The sequence below is a fragment of the Ascaphus truei genome, chromosome 2 (genome assembly GCF_040206685.1).
Source record: "Ascaphus truei isolate aAscTru1 chromosome 2, aAscTru1.hap1, whole genome shotgun sequence".
Lineage (NCBI taxonomy): Eukaryota > Metazoa > Chordata > Amphibia > Anura > Ascaphidae > Ascaphus > Ascaphus truei.
The window spans coordinates 6,013,097-6,026,750 of record NC_134484.1 but is presented as its reverse complement, the minus strand read 5'-3'; the positions used below and the strand labels follow the sequence as shown (position 1 = coordinate 6,026,750).

At 42.7% G+C, this 13,654-nt stretch overlaps 1 protein-coding gene across 1 annotated transcript in view; it reads left to right on the top strand.

Annotated features, from left to right (window-relative positions):
- The window catches only part of LOC142475142 (histone-lysine N-methyltransferase PRDM7-like), a 50,801-nt gene that overhangs the window by 29,120 nt on the left and 8,027 nt on the right, over positions 1 to 13,654 (top strand). The window contains exons 7-10 of the mRNA XM_075581136.1: positions 1,683 to 1,808; positions 3,278 to 3,549; positions 3,768 to 3,835; positions 10,121 to 10,300. Of these exons, the coding sequence (XP_075437251.1) occupies positions 1,683 to 1,808; positions 3,278 to 3,549; positions 3,768 to 3,835; positions 10,121 to 10,238 (584 nt within the window). The 3' untranslated portion in view covers positions 10,239 to 10,300. The remainder of the gene's footprint in view (positions 1 to 1,682; positions 1,809 to 3,277; positions 3,550 to 3,767; positions 3,836 to 10,120; positions 10,301 to 13,654) is intronic.

Below are 13,654 nucleotides of genomic sequence, written 5' to 3'. Positions count from 1 at the left end.
GCGTTGCCATGGTGACGCAACACAGACAGCTGAATCCCGGTAAGTAAACAGTTGCAGGGGCCTCATGCGAACCCCCGGCATTTAATTTAAATGCCTGGGGGAAGAGCGCGGGGCCTCTGCAACTGCCCGCGCCCCCCCAGCACAATCTCGCGCCCCCCACTTTGCGCACCGCTGTGTTAACACACACCTGAATGCTCCAGACCAGCAAACTGCAAAAACTTCGGCTTTTATAGAGGTGGTCACACTTGCTGATCAATTAATCAAGGCATTTGATTAGCAGCACCTGTCTGCTACTTAGCATCTTAATTCCTATGGAAGCAGTAAGGGTGTATTTAGTTTTCCACACGTGGCTTCTCCATTTTGGCTTTATTTTTGTTAAATAAATCATGACACAGTGAGTTCACAAAAAACACTCACAATTTAAAAGAAAAGAGTTTCGCCTGGTAAAGGAGGAGATATCACTCCCACTTGTAATAACTCCTGGAATTGCTCCTCTCTGTCCAACCCAATCACTGGAAGACAGATGGAGCCCATGTTAGCATGTCTGGTGGTGAAAGCAACCTCTGGGGATTCCGTCAGCAGGCGTCCCTCACACCGTGTGCTCATGTGGGCTGGCCTCGCTTCTATCGTGTATCCAGGAAGTGACACGTCTGGAAGTGCATCACTGTGTACCGGGTTGGTGGAAGTGGGGGAGGTCAAGCAGGAGCTCAATCGGTGTAACCGGCAGCAGATACCATATGGTTATTGACTGTTCTCTGCAATTCAGCATTGTCAGTGACTAGACGCTGTGCCTTTAAATACCATTTATTTGTTCCTATTTCTATCAGTGGTTCTCTGTATATGTTTCATTAGTTTTTATTTATTTTTTAGTTCATTGTTTGGTTCTCTTCACCTTTTCTGATTGACCCTATCATTATTGCAAAGGCACTCCGGTAGACAGTTTCTGTCTCTGGTTAATGTTTTTTTGTCTAGAGTTAACTACACTAAGCGCATCAATTTTATTTTTTTTGTTTTAATTTTGTTTCACAGTTGTATTAGTGATCTAACGCAGCAGTTGAGAAGCGCCACTGTCGCAGCATCATTTTTATACTTTTGCGCTCTACTGCCACTTAGTATCACTGAAGTCGCTACTGGTGATGTCATACTAAGTGGCAGTCAAGCTCAAAAGTACACTGCGACCGTATAGTTTCTCAGCTGCTGGTTTAGCTCACTGCTAGAAGATGCCACCCTGTAATAACAGAGGTTGTGGGTTCTGATCCTGTTGGGCCTGACAGTATTCCTCCTCACAGATTCCCTTAGGACCTGGCTTGTCAGTATAGGCCTTGTAGCAATCTTCTATGGGTGTGGGGTGTGAGTCCTTTAAATATACTTTGCATATCTCCCAGGTGTGCTCCTTTTTGAACATAGGTGTCTCCCCACATGTTTGGAGGGTAGTTTCCGTGGATATACAGCATGGTACTTGAGAATTTGGATTTGCAGATATCCGAATCAGCATATAGATTTCTGCTATGATGCAGATTTTGAGTTGAATTTGTACTTTTGAGACTAATCCATGGATTTTTCCCGCTAAAATGAATTTGTAAATTTGAGGCGGATTTGAATTTGGAGGAAAATTTGGCACATCTCTACTAACAATACCACAGGGAAACATAAATAATTACTGACTCCTTTATTCTTTCTAGTTTCTCAGCAAGAAGGTTCCGGGAATGAGGACACGGGCACGCAATGTAACAGGACATTCGGTTTGCGAAAGAGAGAGAGAAAAATATATACAGAAATGAACGAACTAGAAGACGATGACTATTTATGTATGTTTCACTCCTTATTGTGTCAACCTGTTTCAAATGTTACCAACATTCAGAGCTCATCACATTAAACCTGGGCTAATGCTGAAATGTTATATCAAAATGCATGTATGTTGTAGTGTTTTGAGCATGTAGAGATTTTCAATCACTAATACATTATATCACATTTTAAATGCACTCAGTGTACCTGTGCCTAAATGTAACATATAAAGGCTTTGCAAATAAGACACTTGTCATTAGATAACACTTTGTGCCAGTCATTGGTTATTATTTCAAACTGTACACGTGGGAGTGCACTGAATACGGATACAGTAGGTTATCCCTGTCATGAGATGAGCCCAAAAGAGGGGTGGCTTGGCATGGGGCCAGGGGAAACTATGGAAATATATACTGTGTGTATATACACCCACACACACATACATATACGGCCCACTGGCATGTACAATTTCCCGCCTGCTGGTGGCGGCTCACTGTCGGCCATCTTGCTGGAGACAGGACTAACAATCACTATGAAATTGCTACTTCCTTGTGCAGTGTTTGGTGTTGCATTTCAGTTTATACACAGGACGTGCTGCTCCTGCAGCTCTACCCCCAGTGACACTGAAGACAGCAGAGTGGCCAGATGAGAAGGCGGAGCTGCAGCAGCAGTGTGTGCTGTGTATCAATTTTGTGGGACTTTAGATGCAAAACAGCAATTCCAAAGTGGTGGTGAAACCCATCACGTGTAAGGGGTATAATGTGGGGGGTCTAGAGAAGGAATGTAACATGTAGTTGGGAGGAGAATAATGTGCAGGGGACTTTACCCCTTGAGTGCCAGAGGGGTCAGTAACATTGTAAAATTGCTTTGCTAACCTCTCTGGTGCTCAAAGGGCCAAAGTGCAGTGATGTGGGGAGTGGTGTGTTAAGGGGATAGGCGAGGACATTGGTGGTGTGAGGGATAGGGAAGGTGGGGCAGTGAGAGGCAAAGAGGGCATCTGTTTCTTAATGTGCGTTTTTGAACAGGTGCAATGGCTGGACAAGGGAATTAAAGAACAATTGTGCAGAGAAAGTCCTATTTTATAACAAAATGTTGTATTGTTTTATGTGTACAAAAATACTATTTTGTCTGGCAAACATATGTACAGTTTTCTGTGCTGGGGGATAAAGCTCCCACTGGGAATTTAATATGACCAGTAGGAATGTGCAATATCATTGGTTGCAGCTTCCTATTGGTGGACACCGGCAGCCATGTTGGTTTTTACATGAGGGCGCACCAGCACTGAACACTTCATGTATCCTGGTAATCAGGGGGTCCCCGGAGCTGAAAATAACACGTTCCAATTATGTGATAAAAACAATTCACCATTTGGGTGGGATTGCTGCTTTAAAGTGACGAACAGAACTGCATGGCTACGTAACATTGGAAGAACTTTTAAGTATTGATGTTGCTGCATGAGTCTTATCTTTCCATCTGCTTCTCATACTCCGTCTAGTTTGTGAGGAATGTCAGGCGTTTTTCATCGATGAATGTGCAGTCCATGGATCTCCAGTCTTCATCCAGGACTCTGCCGTTGAAATGGGAAATGTGAAGAGATCGTACCTTACTCTGCCTTCTGGGATGAGTATCAGGCCTTCTAGCATTCCACGTGTTGGGCTTGGTGTGTGGAATGAGGCTGCAATCCTTCAGAAGGGTGTACATTTTGGACCTTATGAGGGGATCATAACGGATGAGGAGGAAGGAGCTAATAGTGGCTACTCTTGGCTGGTTGGTAGTTCAATCTTATATCGTGTAATATTTGAAATATGGAATTCATCTACATACTAGTTTCTGCTACAGTATGTTCATCATAAATCATTCCGTTTCCGACCTCACACAGTATTTAGTGTCGGGTAACAGTTACTAAAGTGTCATCAAGCCTTTCCATCAAAAATTATTCACTTGTGAATGTACTAATGTAACTTTTTTTTTTTTAATGAAAACAGATCACTAAAGGTAAAAATGATTATGAGTATATTGATGCAAGGGAAGAAAAGAGTTCTAACTGGATGAGGTAAAGTATTTTTATATATATATTATTTAAATCATCCCTGACATTTTTAATGTGGTCACTTTTTCTTATAAAGCAGCGCTATCAAGCACGGCACGTTACTAAACAACGCATGAGAAAAGAATGACATGGGATTATTACTTGCTGCCTACTTTACAGAATATATAGGGCACATTCATCAAGTGCTGCCACGGGTTATCACACCTGGTCTGCTGTTCACTCCCTTTGACTTGAAAGGGAGTTAACGTGTCCATATATACATATTTGAAATGCTGAATGACGCCTGTCTTTGTTGTGTGTGGTACAGTAACTCTCCTTTAATTTTAATCCAGGACACCTCTAATTATCCACTTGCTTACATTGAAAACAGCTGCACTGCATCTTTGTTATGGTTTAATACTCCACACGCTTTCCTCAGTGCTTGGGGGGCTTTACTTGGGAATGAAGCTGCTGTTATCACTATATTTTAACTAGTAATTATTACTGCTGCTTCAATGACTCTTTAAAGTAGCTGCAGGTCAGAAGCATTATATCTTTGTAAGGATGCTGCCCAGCTCCATGTAAAAGCTGCCTTCCCTGTCGGCTGTCTATGTGATTGCAATGTGGGCTTAAGTACTTTCCTGCACCCGATCCCTCTCCTATTTATTCAGCATCTTTGTGTTACTCACATTGGCACTTGCCCCTGTTTGTACTTCACATTTCAGTTTTGTCCTGATACTCTACTTTTACTCTGTACTTAGGGTTGCCATATTTCAGTTTTTATAATACGGGACAGCGATATCCAGTATGAAAGTGTGACGTAATAATGAGGGATGAACGATTTGTAAACCCTTCGAGCTGAACGGTATCTCCCGTGTGACCGCTATATTTTTTCTGTTTTATCCTCTCTGTGCTTGGCGTGACGGGGAAAAACATGCGCTGACCTAACATGTAGCGATGGGAGAAAAAATAACGCCTATAGGGGTGGGGGACAGGGTATTATGAGATGACAAGGCAGTGCCATAACTTTTATTTTAATAATTTACTAAGGCGACATCTATCTGAAAAGGGAACTATTACACTCACATAGCAATCTATTATGTTTTTATAACTGATTTCATCACAGTTTTATTTTAAATTCAGACATTTCCCGTCAAGGCGCCAAAATATGGAATAGGCAGACTTTCTTGGCTCCAAAAATGAAGCCGGTTGCTCTGCTATTCGCAACAGAGCAACTTTGAAAAGCCGCCTTTGCATCACCGACTCAAGCCGCTAGATGGTCTGGTTCTCTGATCGGGCCGACTCCTTACATACACTCCGCTGAGCTATCTCTAACATGAAAGACGGAGTGGCGACCAATCAGAGCGTGGGGATTCCTCCCACCAGCCAATTAGAATGGGGGCTCGTCTGGCTGCTGACGTCAAAGGAGGGGGCGTGCCAACCCAGCTCGAAATGCCCAGCGAGCGGGAAATGTGAATCGGCCAATGAGAAACATGCTTACCAGCAGCATATTCCCCCAGACAGCCCATTGCCACCCGCTGGGCAGGCTCCACCAGGTCTGCCAGACCAAAAGGTGCCCCAGCGGGGTGCTCTTTGTTCTCCGGACTTGGTACTTCGCCCTCTCCCGCTCACCAAACGGTTTTCTCACCGCTGGACATCCTTTCTCTTCTTTGAACTCGGATGTCTATGCAGACATCCCGGTGCCTATATAGATGCCCGGGCTGACTGTATAGACATTAATACATACAGTATACAACATTAAAACATTGTTTTAATAAACACACATACACATTCCCAGCTAGCTCAAACTCCTACACCCATCCCATCATGAATACAGTATATATATTTATGCCAAAATGAGTGCTACTGAGCGTGGCAAATGTATACAGTACAACAAAAGACGGGTGCTCAATGCTACATCAAATTGACAAAACATATATGGTAATAAGTATAAAGTTTAAATACTTCAATAAAAATAGTAATTACTTGGTTATTTAGTTAAAACCTTTTAACTAAACCAGGGTTTAACTAAATAACCAAGTAATTACTATTTTTATTGAAGTATTTAAACTTTATACTTATTACCATATATGTTTTGTCATTTTGATGTAGCATTGGGCACCCCTGTCTTTTACTGTTTTAATAAACTCATATCTCTGGGGAAACCTTACACATGTGCAGCGCACTTTCCCCCACCCTATGGAAGATATGGCGAATACGGTGTGCGTGGTACGTTACCTGTGGCTCACAGAGGGCCGGAACCTCCGCCACTGGGAGTACCTGATTCTTACAATGACAGCGCCTCCACCTACAAGGGATCCTGACTTGGAGGGATGTACCCTTACAGGAACAATAATAATGAGACACGCACACAAATATATATGCTAACAACCTTTTACTGAACACAAATAATATTGGTACCCTGTACCACACAGTAAAATAGAACCCAACCTGATAACAATAGTGAGAGTCCCCAGAGTACATTGGGTGCCAGGCACCAATTCCTTGATGTCCCTTTCCCAATGTCAAGGCCCACCCAAAGTGTTGGAGATAGCGCTATCCCATGGAGTGTTAGTGCACGTGGTTAGGTACCTGCACGGGGCTCCAGCACCCAGGTATTGCTGAATAACAAAGAGGATCCGTCTGATCAAACATTATCGACCGCTATGGCGTCCGCCTCCGCATTAGGTGAATTACGGCGCGGATAATATAACCTTACCGTCTTTACCATGTGGAATAAACAGGGTAACTGTGGTGCTCAATAATTGTAACCAATTCCATATAAAAAGAATGAGAACATTATAGTTCCATAATAATAGTCCAATAGATGGAGTGCCCTCAATGATTATAAATAAAGCTGGAAGGGAATAGTGACTAGTGGAGTCTGCTTGACATCCTCAAAAATGAACACTATAATGAATACCCAACCAGCTATACTAAATATAAAGGACAATGTCTGAGGCATACAGGAAATGATGAAGCACTGCGGCTATTTACCTGTGTAACCCCAGGGGCAGTCTGAACATCAAGGACGTGCAATCCATCCAGGGTAAATGCAGCAGGGTAGAGATGAAGACGAAGCACAGCAAGAGGAAATCCTTCTTCCGGTATCCAGAAAGGAAAAAAGGCCAGGCCACTCCAAAATTGACAAAAAGGGGGATAATTTATTGCAAGTTTACATACAGAGGATAAAGTGGGACTAGATGAACGCACCTACGCGTTTCGTACCGAATGTACTTTATCGAAACGCGTAGGTGCGTTCATCTAGTCCCACTTTATCCTCTATGTAAATTTGCAATAAATTATCCCCCTTTTTGTCAATTTTGGAGTGGCCTGGCCTTTTTTCCTTTCTGGATACCGGAAGAAGGATTTCCTCTTGCTGTGCTTCGTCTTTACCATGTAGCTGGTCTGGTCCCAGACCTCCGGCCGCAGTCACCGCGTGGCGTCTCACCGGTTCTGTACCTTACTATAGGTAGCTACAGGGGAAAGGTCCCTGACTATGGGCTCTCTCTATTGCAGCCACAAGCTACAGTGAGTCGGGGCCCAAGGGGGAAAAGCTCTGGCCTAGTCCCGGAGAGAACTCAACTAAACATGTAGATTGACTTCTCTATCCCACGTGCCAAAACTGATAAATATAAGTTTAAACTCTGGTGCAAAGGGACAAACCTATAGACATTTGTACACAAATAGTAAGAAAAAGAGTTCTCAGTAAAGAATCCCTATAGTGGCACTCTAAGTACATTTGTTATTTAAGAGATATAAATGATCTCCGAGAATATTATTCTCACATAGAGAACACTATTGTATATATTGGTTCTCTTATGTACCACTGAAAATACAAAAACTAAAAAGTTTTATTACAAAAATTCGTCGTAACTGTATAATTATTTACAATGTGCTTAAAAATCCCCAGTGGAGAAGCTAATTGCCGGATTCTGATGTAAGTACAATAAGGTTGTAGCATACCTTTCTCTGCAATGTCACCAGTGTAATTGACCTCAACAGCGATAATACCATAAATTGGCTAGCTGAAGGTTAATACAGCAGTATTACCTTTTAAGTACTGTAGGTGCACTATTAAGGGGTTTAAACAGTACAGATAGCAACCTCAAAAATTGCTACCATTATTTTAGCCCACCTAAGGTATTGTTAAGTGGGGCATGTAACTTTGAATACTCTATATACCATCAACCCACAAAAATGTGACGATCTGTGACCATAATGTAGTGGGTGTAATTTGGTATTAGTAAATACTGCTGTCACTGTGAGCCTATTTAAGCTCTAGGGAGTATGGTAATTGTAACAGGGTGTGTATCTAATTGCTAAAGTGTTCACGGGAAACGTACGTTGGGTAGTCGTGTTTAAGGGCTGTTATCATAGACAGGAGGAGGAGTTTTGTCATTTTATGTAGTTTTCATTAAAAAGTTTTTTTAACCTCATATATGGTGAGTTCCCCACTTCTTTTCATAGCAAGCGGTAGTCCACTCGATCATTTTTTGTTTCACATGATGTAATAGCTACGTCCTAATAATCCTGCTGGTTTTCCTAGGGGAGATGTCATTCTGTGCTCCTGTGCAGAGCAGGACGGGGATCTATCGCTACGTGGGATAGTAGGGATCGTGTCTCTCTGTCCGTTCTGTCATCAGTGAGGGAGTGGTCACGTGACCCCTCCATCACTCAAAGGGATAAAATAACAGCTTTACTTATTTGTGTCTTGTGAAAAAATCATGTTCTGTATTTCTCCAGGAACATCGGATACACGCATTAGTTGCTTTGACTAATGAGGGTATTATAATCATTTTTGTTTTTTATCAAAATGTTACATTTTTGTTTGCTAAACGGGGTTTTGTCCTTGCTAGCTATCCTAAGCAATCCTTTTCCTCTCACCCCACACACGTCTTTCCCCGTCTTTGGAAAGCAGGGCCACATATTTCTAAGCTCTATTTAACCAGAGGCAGCTGTTTGACATTATGGATAACTTTAGTTGCTGTCACCTACTATACACTACTTTACTGGGCAGCTAATGCCAAATCTATATTCCCCAGACTATTACGCTAAGTGCCCATTACCATCACTTATTGTCCTACCAAATCCTAGCCAAACGTCCCGAACCTACTGAAGAACAGAAATATTCATTTCATTTATTAATTAAACAGCTTGTCAACTTATTTCCCCAATACCCCAACAAGGGAAGAGTTATCTGTCTCACGTTGTTTGTCTTACTGTGTTCACATTGCTGTTTGTGTTCTGTATCCCCATACCTCCCACACCCTTTATCTTTAGTTGCCTCCCAGGTACTGATTTGCAGGTGGTTATTTTTCCTTATCCACTTTGCCTCCTCTGTTTACCAAACACTACTTTCACTAGAGTGCAATAGCCCCAATTGCACTTTAACAGCCACTAAAGTAAATGGCAATGAGCATGTGATGACAGCTGTTCTTTACACCTCTGCCCTCACTCCTGTCTTCTCCTCACAGCCTTGTTCAGCACCATTGCTGCCTGTATGTAGCCTTACACAGCCTGTTAAAACAATGTTCAGACAAATAGAGGTGAGGAGACAATATGAAAAAGGATGGAAGTAAGACTTCATGTGCGCTCTCACCCTTTTATTCTCCTGCTTTAATACTATGATGCCCTCCATCCCTTAATCAGAGACATCAAGGTTATGCCTGCCTTCCTCAGGGGTATACTTGCATGAGACCTTTTCATACTTATTCCTTTTAAGCTTTAAGCCGCATTTCTGAATTTGTATTTGATCATATATGTTTATGACCCTGCACTTGAGCATAATGTTAGACTTCTCTTACAGGAACTGGTTCAACTTCTTTAGTTTTATTTTTCCTTATTCAAGCCCAAACCAACACTGTTACCTCATTAGACTTTGGCTCAAGGTTTTTTCTATAGTCCAGTTTCCATATCAGTCCAGGGCATGTTATAAGCTCAGGTTGCTAATGGAACACATTCCTGCGACTGTACAACACCTTGTTACATCAACCCCACTTTCTATATAGTTCCACTGGAAGAGAACACACCCTTGTGGCCCTCGTGTCATCTTGTCGGGGACTTTTTATTACAGCAGTATTTTTTTGCTTTTTTTAAGGAATGAGAAAGTAGTCAGTGGCCTGTGATTCCCATGTGGGTACATACACGTGAGCCGTCGTATATACATTGGTCTCCATTAACTTCTGTTTCAAAAACTAGAGAAGAAAGAAAAGTAAAGTCACATTACTAACAACTTGTTTCTTTTTTTAGCTCTTCCTTTTTAAAAACGACATTACTTTGAGACCTCACTAACTGTCCCAATTTTAGGTTTGTAAATTGTGCGAGAAACGAGGAAGAACAGAACCTTGTGGCGTTCCAGTTCCTATTACAGAACCTGCACAGACCTCCCCCCACACACAGAGCTCCTCGTCTGGTATGGAGATGAATATGGGAAAGAGCTTGGTATCAAGTGGGGTTCGCTGTGGAAAAGTAACGCGCCAGAACTAGGTAATCAGGAATATGTGTGTTATGTGTTTTTTTACATCTCTATTGTCTTTTTACTGATATTAAATTGCAAATATTGATAGATCTGCATTTACCATTATGGGTCAACTAGAACTTAAAAATCACTAAACCTGACTTGAGTCAAAGGGCCAGATACATCAAGCTGCGGTAACCAAAAATGCTGCATTAACGCCCCCCAAAAAAGTGCCTTCTTTTTATTGTGCAATATATCAGTGTGTTGCACCGCCAAAAATAAAGCACCTTTTACCAGACCCGTTAAAAGCATCAGATCCAATAAAAGCCAGGCATTATACCTCATGTTTAGGAAAACACTGCCATACATCAAGTTCCGATATTTATCAGAATGGGAAGAACGCCAGAAATACCGCAAATATTTTATCACCTGCTCCAGGCTGATGTTAGCCCTGTCTTTCCTATGTATATACTGGGCAATATACTGGTCATTTTACTGTATACATAGGCCAGATAAGCTAAACCAACCTGAAAGAGATGATAACATTTTTATTATAATACATTACAGAAAATATTAACCCCTTAGTACAGAAGTACAGACTCCTTGTTTCCTTTAAAAAAAAAAAAATCAACAATTGTATTAAATAACTACTGTAACACAGTTCTGGAACTCACTGGATGATATTGGTATAGCTTAATTAAGTCTGAATAACATCTGTGATGTCAAATACAATAATTAGGTATTTGTTTTCTGCTTTAACAATGGAGATTTAGCAGAAAGTTGGGTCATCCTATAACTATTAGAGATCAGGTACATGGTGCGGTAACGGGAACACCCGGTGACTGATATCTGAGCACCTACTGAGACACGTATTCTATTCATTGTACAAGCAATTTTTAATGATGCCTTCACATCTGAAACTATCGACTTACTTTCTGTCTAAGGATTTGTGCCACTTTAAATGGTGTTTTGCAGCTAGTGACTGTGACGATAGCTTCCACAGGCTTATTAATATTACACAAAAATAATTGGGTTTGAACTGAACGAGGCTTAAGATATAATAAATTGTATTTATTCCTTAGAATAAAGGTGAACACAACAGATAATACAGTAACAAACAAGAAGTACACTTACTTAAGGGTTGGGGAATGAGAAGTATGATGTAGCATTTCTTTCAGCAGTGAGGAAATCATTCAGGTGATATCAGGTAACCATATCAGCAAACGAAGACAAAGGATATATGGGTGGACAGCCGTTTATAAACCATTCTCCTTCTATTCTTAACCTTAAGCACAGGGGATTGGTTTACAATTACCTCCAGCCACTCACTAACGTGGGAAAGCATTCTGACCCATGCCCCCCTGCTAGTTGGCACATGGGCAGTAGAACTCTGGGGGTCTCATTTCTGAAGCCCCACATTTACGTCAGGAATGCCAGAAAGTCTACTATTTGGAGTTCTGGCAGGAAAACCTTTGTTGAAAGGTGTTAACTGGAACACTTAAGACCTGCCCTGGTTTGGGCTTCGGATAAACAGTGAGGGTGATAAAACTCTTTGAACAGCACTTAAATCCTAGACATAGCGGCGTCCCCAGGGCCATCTGCTACCTTATGGCCCAAAAGAATTTCCTTTTGAACTTATCCCCTACCTTAGGATACACTATTAAGCATAAAACATAAACGTATTAAAATATCCGGTTCCGTTAGGTTTAGCAGGTCCAAACTTCCCAGTTCGCATTGCCAGAACTGGGACACCATATGGTCAAAAAAGCGACTTGCTACGACCTAAGAAACCGGAGTTACACAAATGCACATTAAATCATTTTAATACAAAAATCTCCATTGAAAAAGAAATCTCAGCTTTTCACTAAATCCCCATTGAAAACAACGGGCTGCTCCGCCATAGACTTTCAATGGTAAATCGCCGCCATTGAAGTCAATGGGGGTTTTCTGCCATTGAAGTCTATGGGAAAAGTCCCGAACTTCAAGGGGGTCCATACTCCGTCGGGTTGGTCCAAGCGGGTCAAGGATGGTTCTGCAGCGATGCCGGAGCAGTGGCTACAGATACCCCAAACCCTGATCCGCTGAACCCTCCGGAACCGGAGATATGGATTCCTAAAATTCAGCATTTCTCACTTAGTCATTTTTCTGAGCCGTTTCTGCCGCCGCCGGCAAAGCCTATGGCGCGACCCGCTCTATCTGGTTCGACCCTTATCGGGGGTCCAGGATTCGGGGACCCGGTGGTGGTCGAGTGGGGGGACGCTTAGGAACTAGGGGCAAAAATAATTTTATCCCTAGGTGCCCTAGAACAGTTTATTTCCCCGCTAATTGACGTTGAACTTGACCCAGTGATTTTAGCTCTTTTGAAAGACATTGTATCCGCTTTGCGGTTTGCGGTCTGGACGGCAGCCAACTAGGTTACCTCGAGGCATCTCCATTGAAGTCAATGAGCCCATTGACTTTCAATGGGAAACCGCCGCTCTCCCCCTCGGACGCCACCTGCTGGTCACTACAGGAAACAGGACGAAAACAGCACCAATTCCTATTGAAATGCATTGAGCCCTAATGGCGGCCAATGGGGACCTGCAAAATGGTGCCTGAAAAGGCGGGAAAACTACACAAAGAGCTATAATCATTAAAGAATTATTAACCCTTGTGCTCCCGGATGGATTCTAGTGTGTGTGTGATGCAAACACTGAGTAACCAGACATTACAATGGAACAGGGGAAATACATTTACATGTCATAACAAGGGTTACATCACATTTCTGGACCTCAGCCCAGTTAACCCCTTGTCTCCCTGGTGCGGTCAGGGGTGGCCAAATGGGGTGCAACCCCTTTAATACCGGGCCACCCCCTCTCTCCCTCTACACCTCCCCTTCTTAATGCGTGTCCTGTGGCCCACTGGCCCTGACGGGGAGTGGGGCACTGCTGGCACCATTAATGAATTCAGTCTCAGAGGGATAGTCCTGGCGTGAAAGCCCATCAGCATTGCTGTTTTCACTGCCCTTTTTGTGCTGAATGGTGAATTCAAATTCTTGCAAAGCCAAGCTCCATCTCAGCAGTTTGGCATTTTCCCCTGATACCCTCTGTAGCCAGCTCAGGGGATTGTGGTCGGTAATGACCGTGAAAGCCCTCCCATAGACATAGGGCTGGAGCTTTTTGAGTGCCCACACAATGGCCAAGCACTCCTTTTCAATGGTGGCATATGCCACCTCCCTGGGGAGCAGTTTGCGACTGAGATACACCACAGGGTGCTCTTTGCCGTCGTCCCCCACCTGGCTCAACACAGCCCCCACACCAAAGTCTGAGGCATCAGTCTGAATAAGAAAATGCTTGGTATAATCTGGGGCAGCCAGGATGGGGGCCTCAGCAAGCGCAGCTTTC